The 13581-nt window shown below is 36.6% G+C and overlaps 2 protein-coding genes across 11 annotated transcripts in view; one reads left to right on the forward strand and one right to left on the reverse strand.

Moving 5' to 3' along the window:
• Positions 1-12717, reverse strand: part of AIMP1 (aminoacyl tRNA synthetase complex interacting multifunctional protein 1) — a 32303-nt gene extending 19586 nt beyond the window's left edge. Inside the window, exons 1-4 of one of the 3 annotated variants that reach the window (XM_055296822.2) lie at positions 12586-12717; positions 4803-4936; positions 2368-2481; positions 1691-1858 (exon numbers count right to left, since the gene is read on the reverse strand). In XM_055296822.2, the coding sequence (XP_055152797.1) occupies positions 1691-1858; positions 2368-2481; positions 4803-4911 (391 nt within the window). In that variant the 5' untranslated portion in view covers positions 4912-4936; positions 12586-12717. Of the gene's footprint in view, positions 1-1690; positions 1859-2367; positions 2482-4802; positions 4937-10206; positions 10222-12336 lie in introns of those variants that run through there. The other 2 variants (XM_055296821.2, XM_055296820.2) reach the window with 2 other exon arrangements.
• The window catches only part of TBCK (TBC1 domain containing kinase), a 270052-nt gene continuing 269122 nt past the window's right edge, over positions 12652-13581 (forward strand). For 3 of the 8 annotated variants that reach the window (XM_055296816.2, XM_055296818.2, XM_055296819.2), the window contains exon 1: positions 12828-13001. The gene's annotated coding sequence lies outside the window, so the exon portion shown is untranslated. Of the gene's footprint in view, positions 13006-13581 lie in introns of all 8 variants that reach the window. The other 5 variants (XM_055296817.2, XM_063611123.1, XM_063611122.1 and 2 more) reach the window with 5 other exon arrangements.

A 13581-nucleotide genomic window follows, 5' to 3' on the forward strand; every position in this document is an offset into this window, starting at 1 on the left:
TGGCATGCGCCTGTAGTCCCAGCTACTCGGGAGGCTAAGAGAGAATTGCTTGAACCCAGGAGGCGGAGGTTACAGCGAGCTGAGATTATGCCACTGTACCCCAGCCTGGGTGACAGAGCAAGACTCCGTCTCAAAACAAAAAAAAAAAGAAAAAGAAAAAAAGATATGTAGCAGTCTAGAAAGATTATATGGGCACCACAGCCCTTGCATGAGCAGAATCTGGCAGTCCTAGGTAGCAGCTAAACACCTATGGAACAGCCCTCTATAACCAGCACTGTCTAATATGGTAGCTGCCAGTCACATAGGTTATTTAAATTTAAATTTAAAATTATTTAAATTAGAAATTCAGTTTAGTCATATTATCCACATTTCAAATCTTTAATAACCACATGTGGCCATTGGCTACCATGTTGGATAATGCAGATATAGAGTATTTCCATTATCATAGAAAGTTCCATTGGACAGAAGTGTTCTAATCTTATAACTCCATTTGGTCTTCTGGTCCTGCATGCTCCCTCTTCCATCAAAGGAGAGCCTTGTTGCCTTCTCTAACTAGAAGACTGATTAATCCTGAGCAGAACAGTGCATCCTCCTTAGAGAATAGAATATGGATTCCACCAAATTTGCAAGAACAGGTTATGTAGTTGTTTTGTGTCTACTCCTTAACATACTTTATAAACTAGAAGAATTAGTCTGACTTGCTTTCATTATAATCATACCACCTAGTAGTGAAGTTGTATAGCAGAGGCTGTACAGCCCCTACCTACTTGTAACTAACAGAGGTTACTGATGTTTGCCAAAGGAACTGTCAAGTGCTTTAGAGGCTAAATTGGCTTGGGTTAGTTCATAAATCCCTCTGCATGTTATATTTTCCAAAAAAAAAAAAAAAAGTAAATAAGTTTAAGTATAATGAGAAATATTCATAATTATTTATAAAGGCACCTTTTTAGACATATCTGGGGAAAGGAAGTCAGATTTACGATTAGAATAAATAGCTTTAGTAGCAAGGCTAAAAATAAACTAGAAAAGATGAGGCTTTAATATTCAGATGAAAGATCGTGAAAACCTGAAGTGAGGTAGGACCTAATGAAAGGAAAGAGCAGAGCTGGGGTCTATGTATGTTTTGGAGACAGGAATAACAGAATTTGTTGGTTAATTAGATATGAAGAACAGGGAATAGGGACAGGTTAAGGTTGATGACTAGATTTCAAGGGTTGTTGCCTAAGTGGATGGTGACATTTCTATCTACTTTAGTTCTCATGGATACTTGAAATCTTAATTCAGACAGTCTGCTTTGACTGGTGGAATGTTCTTTTCCTATCTTCACAACTAACTGGTCCTAAGCTAGTTTCCTATCTGTGACTTCTCTCAAACTATGCCACAAATAGATACCAAAATTCAGCCACATCAAACTACATATGGGTTTCTACACTTAATCTTTACTGTCTATGTTTTAACTTGTGCCAGCCCCTCTGCCTAAAATGCCACATTTTTACCCCGTTAATCTGGTCAATATTCACACACCATTTCAGACCCAGCTTGTATGTTCCAATATCATATTGTTCCTAATTTTATCCTAGCTCATGAAAGTTGAACTTTATTTTTGATACTATTATTATTATCATTATCAAAACTTGACATTTTCTGATAATCCAGTCAAGAGCTAAATAGGCTTAAAGGTCAAAAATACCTTTCTTTTCAATTTTCTCTTTTGCTTTCTTTTCGTCTTCTGTTCCTCCTTTTATCTGTTCTTTAGTACCAGAAGATACGGTTGTTACTGGTGTAGACTGTACCACGTTTTCAGAAACCATAGAATTAGCTTGCAGTGGAGTACCAGACGGAAATGGTATTTGCTTCACTGAGACAGAAAATGAAATAATGTCATTCATATTAAACCAATAAATATGATAAAAATATGAAATTGCGAACCATAAATGGGAACTCTTTTTAAATGAAAAATTCACTGTATATGGCTATCAAATATCCACTGTCTGAGACTATACAATGGCTGCCAAAAAATAAGCATATTTTAGCCATTATTGAGGTATCAAAGAATAAAGGTGTGATTCCCATTTAATCAATTACTAAACTGAGAAACCTGCAAATAAGAACAGCTAACATTTATTATGAACTTACTATGCCCCAAACACTTTTCAAAATGCTTTATACGAATTAACTCATGTAATTCTCATACTCTAAGAAGTAGGTTCTATTCATGCCCCCATTTTATTGATAAATCTGAGTCATTTAGAAGTTATGAAGTTGTCCAAGTTGCCTAGATACAGATTCTTACTTCTTTCCTCACTGTTAGTGTAACTGGCCAACTTCTTAACTTCTGGATTACTCAAATTTTCTATATTTAATTACCTCCATTTTGAATTTCTGCCTGAATTAGCTCTTGTTTCAGTTCTTCAATTTCTTTCTTCAGTTTAGCATTTTCAACTCGAAGTTTCTTCTCTTCCCTCAAAGTTGCCTGCAAAACTAGGATCAAGAACATCCAGTTAAAATATGTGTTTTTAAAAAAGGTTTTGTATGAATACTATTTGAAAAGAAGACAGCCAGTATAAGTACAGCTAGGATAATACTAGCTCTAGTGTAACCAAATGTTTGGCCAGTGCCTTTATGCCAGTTTAGTATTATTAAAACAAACATGATATTTAAGAGAGAGAAAGGGAGAAAATACATGAAATAAGAGTAAAACAGAAAGACTTTGTTTATGAATCATTTTCCTCACTCCTATTAAGATGCTAACTAAGATCAAATTACCACCTTTTCAGCATTGCAGCTATAATAAAGGGCAATGGTAAATAACTTAAGAAGCTGGCACAAAAGTGTCAATATGTGGCCAGGTGCAGTGGCTCATGCCTATAATCCCATAATCCCAGCACTTTCAGAGGCTGAGGCAAGAGGATCACTTGAGCCCAGGAGTTTGAGACCAGCCTGGGCAACATGGCAAAACCCCATCTCTACAATAAATACAAAAAGTAGCTGGGGGTTGTGGTACATTCATGTGGTCCAGCTACTCAGGGGGCTGAGGTGGGAGGACTGATTGAGCCTTGGAGGTTGAGCCTGCAGTGTGAGCTGAGATAGTGCCACTGTACACCAGCCTGGGTAACAGAGCAAGACCCTGTCTCAAAAAAATTTTTGAAAATAAAAAATAAAATGTCAGTAACAGATACTGAAAAAAAGAGAAGCATTATATTAAATTATACATATACTTTTAAAAAATTTCTGAGACGTTACCACCCAAGCAAAAACTATTCTCATGTCTTTCTTTTTAGTCATTACCTTTTAAAAGCTGAATATTGCTAAAGTCTGAGTTAAGCTAATCAAACATTCAATGAGTGAAATAACTCAAGGATTTGCTCAAAATATAATGTATGTGTTAAAGGTGTGCAATGGGGTAACAAAAATATAAGAGAAAAATAATGGTTCTCAGTGGGGTTGGTACTGCTTTGTAGGTAGGATTTTGAAAATCTGTAGGATTATTTTTGATTGTTAGTACTGGCATTTATTGGGCAGAGGCCAAGAATGCCAGATGTCCTGCAGTATGCTGGATACTCCTGCAAAATGAAGAACTGTTTCACATCCTGCAGAACTTTATAGTGGCCTATTATAAATTTATATAGGTAAAAATCCTATTAATAATTATTTGAGCCTAGATTTTAACTATTCTTTACATATAAACACAAAGTGTTTTTAAGCATGTTTATTATACCCTAAATTTTCTATGAATCAAGTACCACATAAATCAAGAGTAGACTGTACCTTGTTTTATTCAAAGTATTATCTAATTAATCACTCATCATTTTCAATAAATCATCTATACCACTATCTGCTTCTGGTATCTGAGATACCTAACAAACGCAGTCTGACTATATACCTATACTAGTCGGCATTGTACCTATTGCATTCTTGATGATTCCATGTATGTGAATCATGTGGCATGTGAGCCTCTTACACTGCCTTTAGTGGTATAATCCTGCTGAAGTATTACTTACTGAAATACATATTATTGTTACTACTACTTATACCTTTCTTTTTATTTCTCTTCTCTATTTTATATATAAGATTAAGATATGTTTTAAAATTATATATAGGTAGGTTATTTTTCTAGGAAATATTTTCCTTACAGGATATTAACAGAGATTTTATAAAACATTCATTCTAAATTGGGAGAAATTTGACTAAAAACTGCCAGTGTAGGCTACCAAAGAATAACATAAAGGTGAAGAGTAAGTAGAAAGATTTTCAAACTGGCAAAACTAAAATGCTCATCAAGAGGCTACGAAATGGCCACCTATAGAAGACAAAATTCGGTTTACAACATATATTATATCATACGAGCAATGACCATGTCCAATCTCTTCATCTTTTTAATAAAAAGAGAGTAAGAATTTTAAGAAAAATAATTTTAAAATCTCAAGAAACATTATAAAAAAAGAAACAAAGTGGTATGTTAAAATTAGAAAAAAAATTGATAAAGTTTCTGGAGAGTAAATACAGGTTTTGATAAGCCATTAGCTTATAAAATGTAGGAAAGCATTTATTTCTACTAGTGACAGCAAAAGATTTTAAAATTTCTATTCTGACATTAACATTGACTACTGAAAATAAAATACATTTAAACAAACAAAACCAACTGAAGTCCTGAAGGTAGAAATTCAGGTTTGATATTTTTCTACATATAACAGAAACTTCTAAGTAAAACTTAAATAACTTATACGGTAAACATTATTTTTTCTCCGTCAGTGTATGAATTCATTCTAAGTATCTCCTTAAAATATTTTAAATTTTCTTACTTGCTTTCTCCTTAAGTAGAGAAACTTGCTGCTTAAGATATTCAATGATTTGATCTGCCTCTGCACCCTTCTGCTCCAGTCTCTTCAGAACAGTATCATTATTTGCCATTTTTGCCAAGAGACGGCAGAAAATCCTAGATGAAAAATAAAAGTGATAAATTACACTGTGAAAGGAATAAATTTATACTATAGGACACTATGAAAAAGCAGTCTGAAAGGAAAAACATTTTCTACTGTAATACATAAATATGTTAGAAAAGTATTTTTCCTATGGAGAGCAACAAGCCAAACAAATAGCAGAAATGTTAAGTAGACTAATTCCTGAATCTACTTAGAAGAGGAAATATAGTTTGTTCTTAAATGCAGAAAACGGGCTATTTAGCCACATTTAAGGTTGAAAGATTTTAAAGAAAGCTTCAGGTACACTAAGAGATAACAATAACAATAACCTTAATTATGCTAATGAGTATTACATCTGTGTTCCAAAGTAAAGAGTTGCTGACTTCATTTCTTTGACATTTCTGTATACTGGATCTTTCTACTGTATATTCACTTAGGCACAATTTTCAAGAAGAAAACGTCAATTAGGAAAGATAAATATTAAAAGAAAAAATCAACAATTAAGAAAATATTAATCATATGCTTGTTCAGATATAATGTCAATATATACTGTTGTCTTTTTTAAAAATTAGAATTTTAGTTTTATAATAAATTCAGAGAAATTTAAAAAAATACTATCAAGGTACAGAAAAATGTATGCAAGCAAACATTCTGAGATTAATTCACCATGTTAAAGTTTAAACTGCCACATACTAAGAAAAATAATCACATTGACAATGGAGAGGGTTAATCGTTAGTAATACTATGAACTGTTCTACCTGATTTAACAAGAATTTATAATTCAAGGTATAACAATGATACAAGCATTGCTGAAATAATTCTAACTTTAAATAAATGAAGCAGCACTCAATATTAATGGTGAAATTTTGAATAAAACCTAGATAATAGACACATAACAGATTGTTTGAAAATTTCAAATTATTATATAATACCAATCCTATATAAAAAATATTCTGAAAAGCCACAATACACTGGCTGGTATTTATTTTTGATGTGACTGTCTAGATCTGTTGGCTCATTTTTGAGCATTAGTCTATACTTAAATCTACTTGTTTCATATCAACTAAGATACTAGTTTTCTAGTTTTTTTCTTAATTTTCATATTTGAAGAAGATTATTTGAACCATATCTTTTCAAAATGTATTTTTCTAAAATGCACCACTAATTCACATTCATTTTAGTATTATTCATCAAATATGTCTTTGCTAGAGATGTAGAAGTTGCCAGTTCTGCCTAATCAGACACTCATTGTTTGTGATAGCTACATTTCACCTGTTGAGTATATTTCATCATTACTTATGTTAGACTAAAATAAAAAAAAAATCAAAAACTAAAGAAATGCTGTAACTCAGGATACCAAAATTCAGAAGAGCATAGTTGTTTTTTTTCACTTTAACTTTCTTCATATATCCATTTCTGTTAAGATATTTTCTCTACAATTCTGGCTTTGCAAATGTTTAAGTAACAACATGGTATTCTGTGTTCATTTTGGTAAAAATGGCAGAGTTTAAAAGGTGGTATCTTCATTTGAATTTTTGTACTCTTTTGGTCTGTATTTTTCTAAACTGTTAAAATAATAGTCCATATAGAATAATGCTCATAAACAAGCCAACAGTTCTAGACAGTCGCTTCAAAAATAAATACCCACCAAGTTGCTGAAAAATCAAAAAAAGAAACTCATGTTCTGACTCATACAAAAACATTTAAAAAATCTTCTAACAGTAATTTGGAAAATAGAGATAATAAATCCTAGCCTAAGAGAAAAAAATACAATTTTACTGAGCTGATAAATCTGTTAACTATTTGCAAAATACAATTGGAAGAGTGAGTTACATAAAATATGACTTTTATAATACATATTGAAGAACAAGCATAAGTTTAGGAAAGAGAATGTCATGTTTCAAAATACAGAAATACAAATGAACTAAACACTAAATACACATATGTAACTACTAAAAGGAAACAATGTGATAAAAAGAAGTGATAAAACTTTTTTTTTTTTTTTTGAGACGGAGTCTCGCTCTGTCGCCCAAGCCGGAGTGCAGTGGCGCAATCTCGGCTCACTGCAAGCTCCGCCTCCTGGGTTCACGCCATTCTCCTGCCTCAGCCTCTCCGAGTAGCTGGGACCACAGGCGCCCGCCACCACGCCCGGCTAATTTTTTGTATTTTTAGTAGAGACGGGGTTTCACCGTGGTCTCGATCTCCTTACCTCGTGATCCGCCCGCCTCGGCCTCCCAAAGTGCTGGGATTACAAGCGTGAGCCACCGCGCTCGGCCTTTTTTTTTTTTTTTTTTTTTTGAGACAGAGTCTTGCCTTCTCGCCCAGGTTGGAGTGCAGTGGCACAATCTTGGCTCAGTGCAACCTCCGTCTCCTGGGTTCAAGCGATTCTCCTGCCTTAGCCTCCCAAATAGCCAGGATTACAGGTGCCTGTCACCTGACTAACTTTTGAATTTTTAGTAGAGATGAGGTTTCACCACATTGGCCAGGCTGGTCTCAAAATCCTGACCTCCCTCAGCTGATCTGCCCGCCTCGGCTTCCCGAGGTGCTGGGATTACAGGTGTGAGCCACTGCACTGGCGCCCAGACTCCACTTCTTCTCCAGTCCTAGATAACTGGTTATCTGGAAATATTATTCATGTTGCCAATATTAAGAAGTCTCATCTTGTGAAATCTAAAAATATTTCACTTCTAGTTATGTCTGTGTGTTAACAGAACTTTTCTCAAGTGCTAAAAGCCCTTTGCTGTCTTTAGAACAGAAGCTCTGGAAACAGGTTTTCTAATACTTGTTGATTAATTATCATTTAAATTTTTTAAAAATATACGTTGGATGCATAAGTTTATGTTAATGTTTTCTAGTAACGTGCAGATAATGATCACTAGCACTGGCAGAGGAAAATGGGTATATATACCCTTGGGCTTGCTTATATATACTTAGGCTGTGTGACCTTGGATCTAAATTTTCTATACTTAATTTTCTTAATTTAAAAAATTACTTGCACCTGATTTCACCTCTTACTTCCTTGTCACCTCCTTTCAGGGCTCCTTTTTCTTTATCTATCCCATTTATGATGCTGTTCTTCAGGGTTTGGTCTTAATCACTAATCTTTTCTAGGGATCACAAACTAGCCTGACAAAGTTCAGGGATATCTTTCTTTTCCAGGGCTAACAGTGTTGGAAATAACTGATGTGAATGTCTTTAAGTAAGACAGACAGACACTTTACTACTCCCTGTTGTCTGCCATTTATATTACCTACCAGGTTCCTAAAATAAGTTCATGACCCCAACTTTATACTCCCTGATTTTGTGTCATGTGCTGGGTTTATAGTAGAGAACAAAAATAAACATGTTCTTTGAACTAACTAAGCTTTCAGACAAATGGGGGAAACACAGTTGAAGACATTTTTAAAAATAATGTTACGCTTAGGGCACAGCGACAGTTTAACAACAATACTGCTTAAAGCTCAAATAAATGTTTTACCATTCAACCCAGTACTCATTTCATTAATCTCTATGCTAATTACTCCCCTGTGATTTTTCAATTTTACATTGAGTATAAGTCAACCTTCAAAATTTTAAATCCTCAGAGTTTCTAATATGCATAAGGTTTCTCATAGATGATAATAACAACTACATATATTTGTAGAACATGCACTATGGCTGGCTAAATGCTTTACACAAGTCAGTTTCGAATACTGTAATAATCTCCATTATACAGAGAAGAAAACTTGAATTAAAATTAATTTGCCTCATGTAATACATAGTAAATGAGGATTGAAACTCAGGTCTGTCTGATGCTGCAGTTAGCTCTTTTAATGCTCTAGCTATAATTTCTCTAAAGGATATAATTACGAAGCATTTTCCAATATATTTAATGACAGAATCCTAACACAGGAACAACTATTAACATTTATTTGAACTAGTATTCTCTAAAACAGTTTAGGAAGTGCTGGTTTAAGTCTCTAGACTAAAATTTAAAAAAAATTAGACTGTGAGATTAAAATAGATATAACAATTACATGCACAGTAATTGAAAATATAAAACATTTATGAAGAGAAAAGCACAGAAAACTGTAGACCAAGTATGTTAATTGTGTTTGGTGAGAATCAAGACCTTTCCTTTTTCCTTTATTAAATTAAAATGGTAATAATGCATTTTTTATGACAAAAGCTATTGAAACATATTATCTAAATCATTCTGTCCCTTCACATTAATTTTGTCCTTCTCAATGTTAATTATCATATTTCATCAAACCTAAAAAGCCATTGATACGATGCCTCTAATGCAGAATCCCAAATACTGTACATGAATTTATAGTACATCTTAATCATTAAAATACACACACAAAAGATGATTTTTGAGATTCTGAGATCTTCACTATCATTTTTGTTTACTGAGCAATGTCCTCAGTAGTCCTCCCCACACCATCTAAATTGCCTGCAATCTTTTTTAAAAAGCAAAATCTCTGCCCCATGATGACAACATTGGGAATCAAACATAAGTAACTACTTTGAAATCAAAGTTTTACAGGCAGACTTTTAATTTTAGAATTCTTATGCTATATAGGAACGCTACACAAATTTGAAAGTGTCTCTACTCAAAACCTCTAATTTCACTATTTCAGAATTACAGGAGGTAAAAATTTACATTTTTGTTGGAAGCTTTAAATACTATACAAGAAATCTAAAATGCCATCAATTGTAAAATGGCTTCAATCCCAAGAAGCTCTATTATTTTATGTACATTATGAAAAAAACCACTATTGAATCAACTGACCCAATGGTTTCTTATCACTTAGACACATCCTACATTATTTATTGACAGACTTCTTTTAAATTTAACTCTGGATTTTTATCTTGTATCACCCTTTTGTTTCCCCACATACACAGTAACTTTTCATTCTAATGCTAATCATAATCTTCTAAATGATCTTTAAAAGGGAAATTACACTCAACAACTATATGCCAATACTGCATATGTAACTCAACTGAAATAATGACAAGATTAAGTTATGACTAAGTGTGTGTAAGTGTGGGCAATGACAAATACCTCACAACTGCCAATTCATCTACAGTGATTTAAAGATGTCAACAACTTAAAAATACATCCCTATTTCAGAGATGTAAATATGAGAAAAATGTGTATATCAGAATTGATGGAATATAGTAATTTTAATCATTTTCTTCCTTTCTTCTCCTCCCTTCATTCCTATTCTTGCCTTGCAACTTCTTTCCCTGATTTGCTACACAATCTAATTACTGGATATGTAAGAATATTATAGTGTACATAAAATATCCCACACTGAAAGACCGTCCTTATTATAGTGCAAAGCAATGTGGTACCTTTTAGGACTAGGTGAAAATTCCTGCTAGGATTTAAATCATATGTATCAAAAGTCAGAATTTAAAGAAGATAAGAAAATTAAATACGCTGAGAACAATGCATCTGAAGACACTCAAAGTATGTAAGCGCAGCAACCAGCAGTAATTCCATAGGTCTTTTATCAATCTTTGCCAAAACCTATAAAAAGAGTATCTAAAATTGCTTTTTTTTTTTTTTTTTTTGAGACAGAGTCTCGCTCTGTCGCCCGGGCTGGAGTGCAGTGGCGCAATCTCGGCTCACTGCAAGCTCCGCCTCCCGGGTTCACGCCATTCTCCTGCCTCAGCCTCCGAGTAGCTGGGACTACAGGCGCCCGCCACCGCGCCCGGCTAATTTTTTGTATTTTTTAGTAGAGACGGGGTTTCACCGTGGTCTCGATCTCCTGACCTCGTGATCCGCTCGCCTCGGCCTCCCAAAGTGCTGGGATTACAAGCGTGAGCCACCGTGCCCGGCCTAAAATTGCTTTTTTATGAAAGTTCCTATTTATTCTTGTTTCCCTTACCAGAGAGCCTGCTTTCCCTTTACTGATGAGGACATACGGGGTCCTGGAGGGTTTAAAGGATGGCTATAAGGAAAGACTATAGAGTGGACAGCTATGAGATGCCAGTCCATGCATTTCTAAATACCATCGTCATTAACACAAAAAATTTCCTCCCCAGTAAAGAGTCCATACAATTTAAAAAGGACTATGCCTTGGCCTCCCATGACCCTCTTACCTCACAATAAGGCCATCTTTTACCTGGTTTAGATTTGCAGACTAGGCCCATTACATACCTTGTCATTAAATACCTATAATACACCCTAATCTTTGCAATCTTGACAGATATGATTTCCACTTTATAGAGAGATCCAGGAAAATTACATGACTTATCTGAATCCCTTCAAGTACCACATAGCAAAGCCATGATTTTAACTTGTGTTTGCCACTCTGAAACTCACACTGGAATTCATTTTTCAAGTGTCCTCCAAAGCCTAATTAAATAAAATTAACCCTGTCATCTATAATACTCTTACATATCCAAATTAAGTGCATCAAGAATATAACTGGCCATTTCTTACCACCCATAGTCAAACCACCACTATACTTCCTCTGGATTATTGCAAAACTCTTCTTATTGGTCTCCTTTCTCCTACCATGTCCTCCTCTGTGTATTTTCCTTAAAGAGTGATCCTCTTAAAAGGAAGTCAGAGCCCATCACTCTACTGCTCAAAACCCTCCAAAGTCCTATTTCATTTAGAATAAAAGTTAGATGTCCTCAAGATCTTCATGACCTGCTCGCCTTGATTTAATCTCCAGTAAAGGACTAAACCCTTCACTCAACTCTGCGCTACAGGCCTCCTTGCTATTCTAGCAGGTTTCTGCTTCATGACCTTTGCAATGGCTGGTCCCTCTGTCTGACTGCACTTTCCCAAGATATTCGCATGGTTAAATCTCCCACTTCTGTCAGCTCTTTACTTAAAAGTCATCTTTTCAGCAAGACCTTCCTGTGTCACTTTATATCCTTCTTTCCTGCTTTACATTTCTCTTCAGGACTATCATGACCTAAAATACAGTATGTTTCTAATTACTTTGCTTAGTATGTGCCTTCCTCTCTAAAATGTGAGCACAAGTAGACACAGATTTCTGTCTGTTTTGTTCACTGCTGTTCACCTAATGCTTAGAACGGGGCCTGGAATACAGTGGACGCTTTATAACTATTCGCTCAATGAATAAATTCCTGTCTTCACCCTCCTCTCCCCTAAATCACCCAAGTCCTTTGACACACACATTCACATAACAGTAAATACGCTTAGGGATCGATATTTTTCTGTAGCATTCTTAACTTAGGCCTGCATCCCATTTCTCAAACGTGGCTCCTTTAAAAGGCCTCAAGCTCTTTCCCGTTTCCTCAGGCCAGGGCTGGTCCTGCTGCGAACGGACTACCCATTAGCACCCGCAGGCCAGGTCCTCTCTCCTGGAAGCAAGTTAGAGAAGGAAGACCCCTACGATCGCAATCCGCGATCCCCGAGTGAGTGACCCTCCACGACGTCACTCACATGAAGCGGAGGACACGGGTTCCGAGACAGCCACAGCAGGAAGCATGTAGGGACAACCACCCGCGTACTATAGCGGTGAGAAAGGACCCAATGAGGTGTCCTTGCTGAAAGCCTGAGTGTTCTACAGATTCAACCCTCAATTCTTTCTTCCTCTTCCTGGGCTCAGTCCCATTAACCTGCCACACCACGCTCCTCGTCTTCCATTCCCTCACCCAGTATTTTCAATCGACCCCCCCAGGCCCTCCGCACCTCTTTCTCTCTCGCTATATGTCCTTTTGTGGCCAGTTTGGGCAAGGGGAAGGACGCCACAAGTCGGGGTCTTTCCTCAGCGTTGGGTCGCGGTGGCTGTGAGGGCAGAAGAAAAGGCCAGGCTGAGGGGAGGGTGGAGGGTGAAAAGCTCGGGTCTGTGTTGGGGAAGGCCAGGCTCGCGCTCCTGGCCGGGTTCCGCGAAGGGAACCTTGGCTGACTGACTTGGCAGGCGGGCGAAGGGCAACGTCTGAGCTCCCGGCGTTCCAGGAGCGGCCTCTTTTGGAGGAGAACCTGAAATGCAGCGTCTGGTGCACTAAGCCGTAGCGGCAGCACCAGCCACAGCGACAGCGCTGGGGCCCTGTGTAGAAGCTCCATCCCTCTTGTCTTTGTGCTTGCCTGCGTCCCCAGACTCAGAGGCAGGTATTTGGGTAATCCAGTTTTCCGTGTCGTAGTGGGTGGGGTCTGTGGGAGGTAGAGGACTATCAGGAGCATGTCTTCAGAATTGATAGAGAACCGAGCTGTGGAGCCGCTTGCTGATAGGTACTGTCTCCATCCCTAGCTACAGCCCGCCTTTCCTGTGAATCAGGTTCACCTGAGTCCTTTGGGAACCGTAGGCTTAGCAGTCGCTCTGTCACTGCCTCAAAGGAAGGCTAAAGGAGGAGGTTAGAGAATCTAGAGTCCGCCCCTCCGTTACTCACCATGGAGGCAGAATTTTGCTTTGGTTTGTTTCTGGCCCTCGAGGTTTAAATCAGTTGTCGAAGTGTAACACCCCCTTGAGCAGTAGGATAAAGTGAAGCAGAGGAAGGAAGTTACTTGAGGATTGTCAGTGGCTGCTTTTCAAGGACCCCTGTCCTGGTTTCTATCTATTTGAGACAAAAATAACCTCTTGAGAGAATGTATATATAAAATAAATGAATTAGTATCATTTTGCTGTTGAAGAAATGTGAAACTTATTCATGATAAAATCAGCATCTTTTGCCCTATTTTTTTTACTTT

This window comes from Symphalangus syndactylus, chromosome 10 (assembly GCF_028878055.3).
Source record: "Symphalangus syndactylus isolate Jambi chromosome 10, NHGRI_mSymSyn1-v2.1_pri, whole genome shotgun sequence".
Classification (NCBI taxonomy): Eukaryota; Metazoa; Chordata; class Mammalia; order Primates; family Hylobatidae; genus Symphalangus; species Symphalangus syndactylus.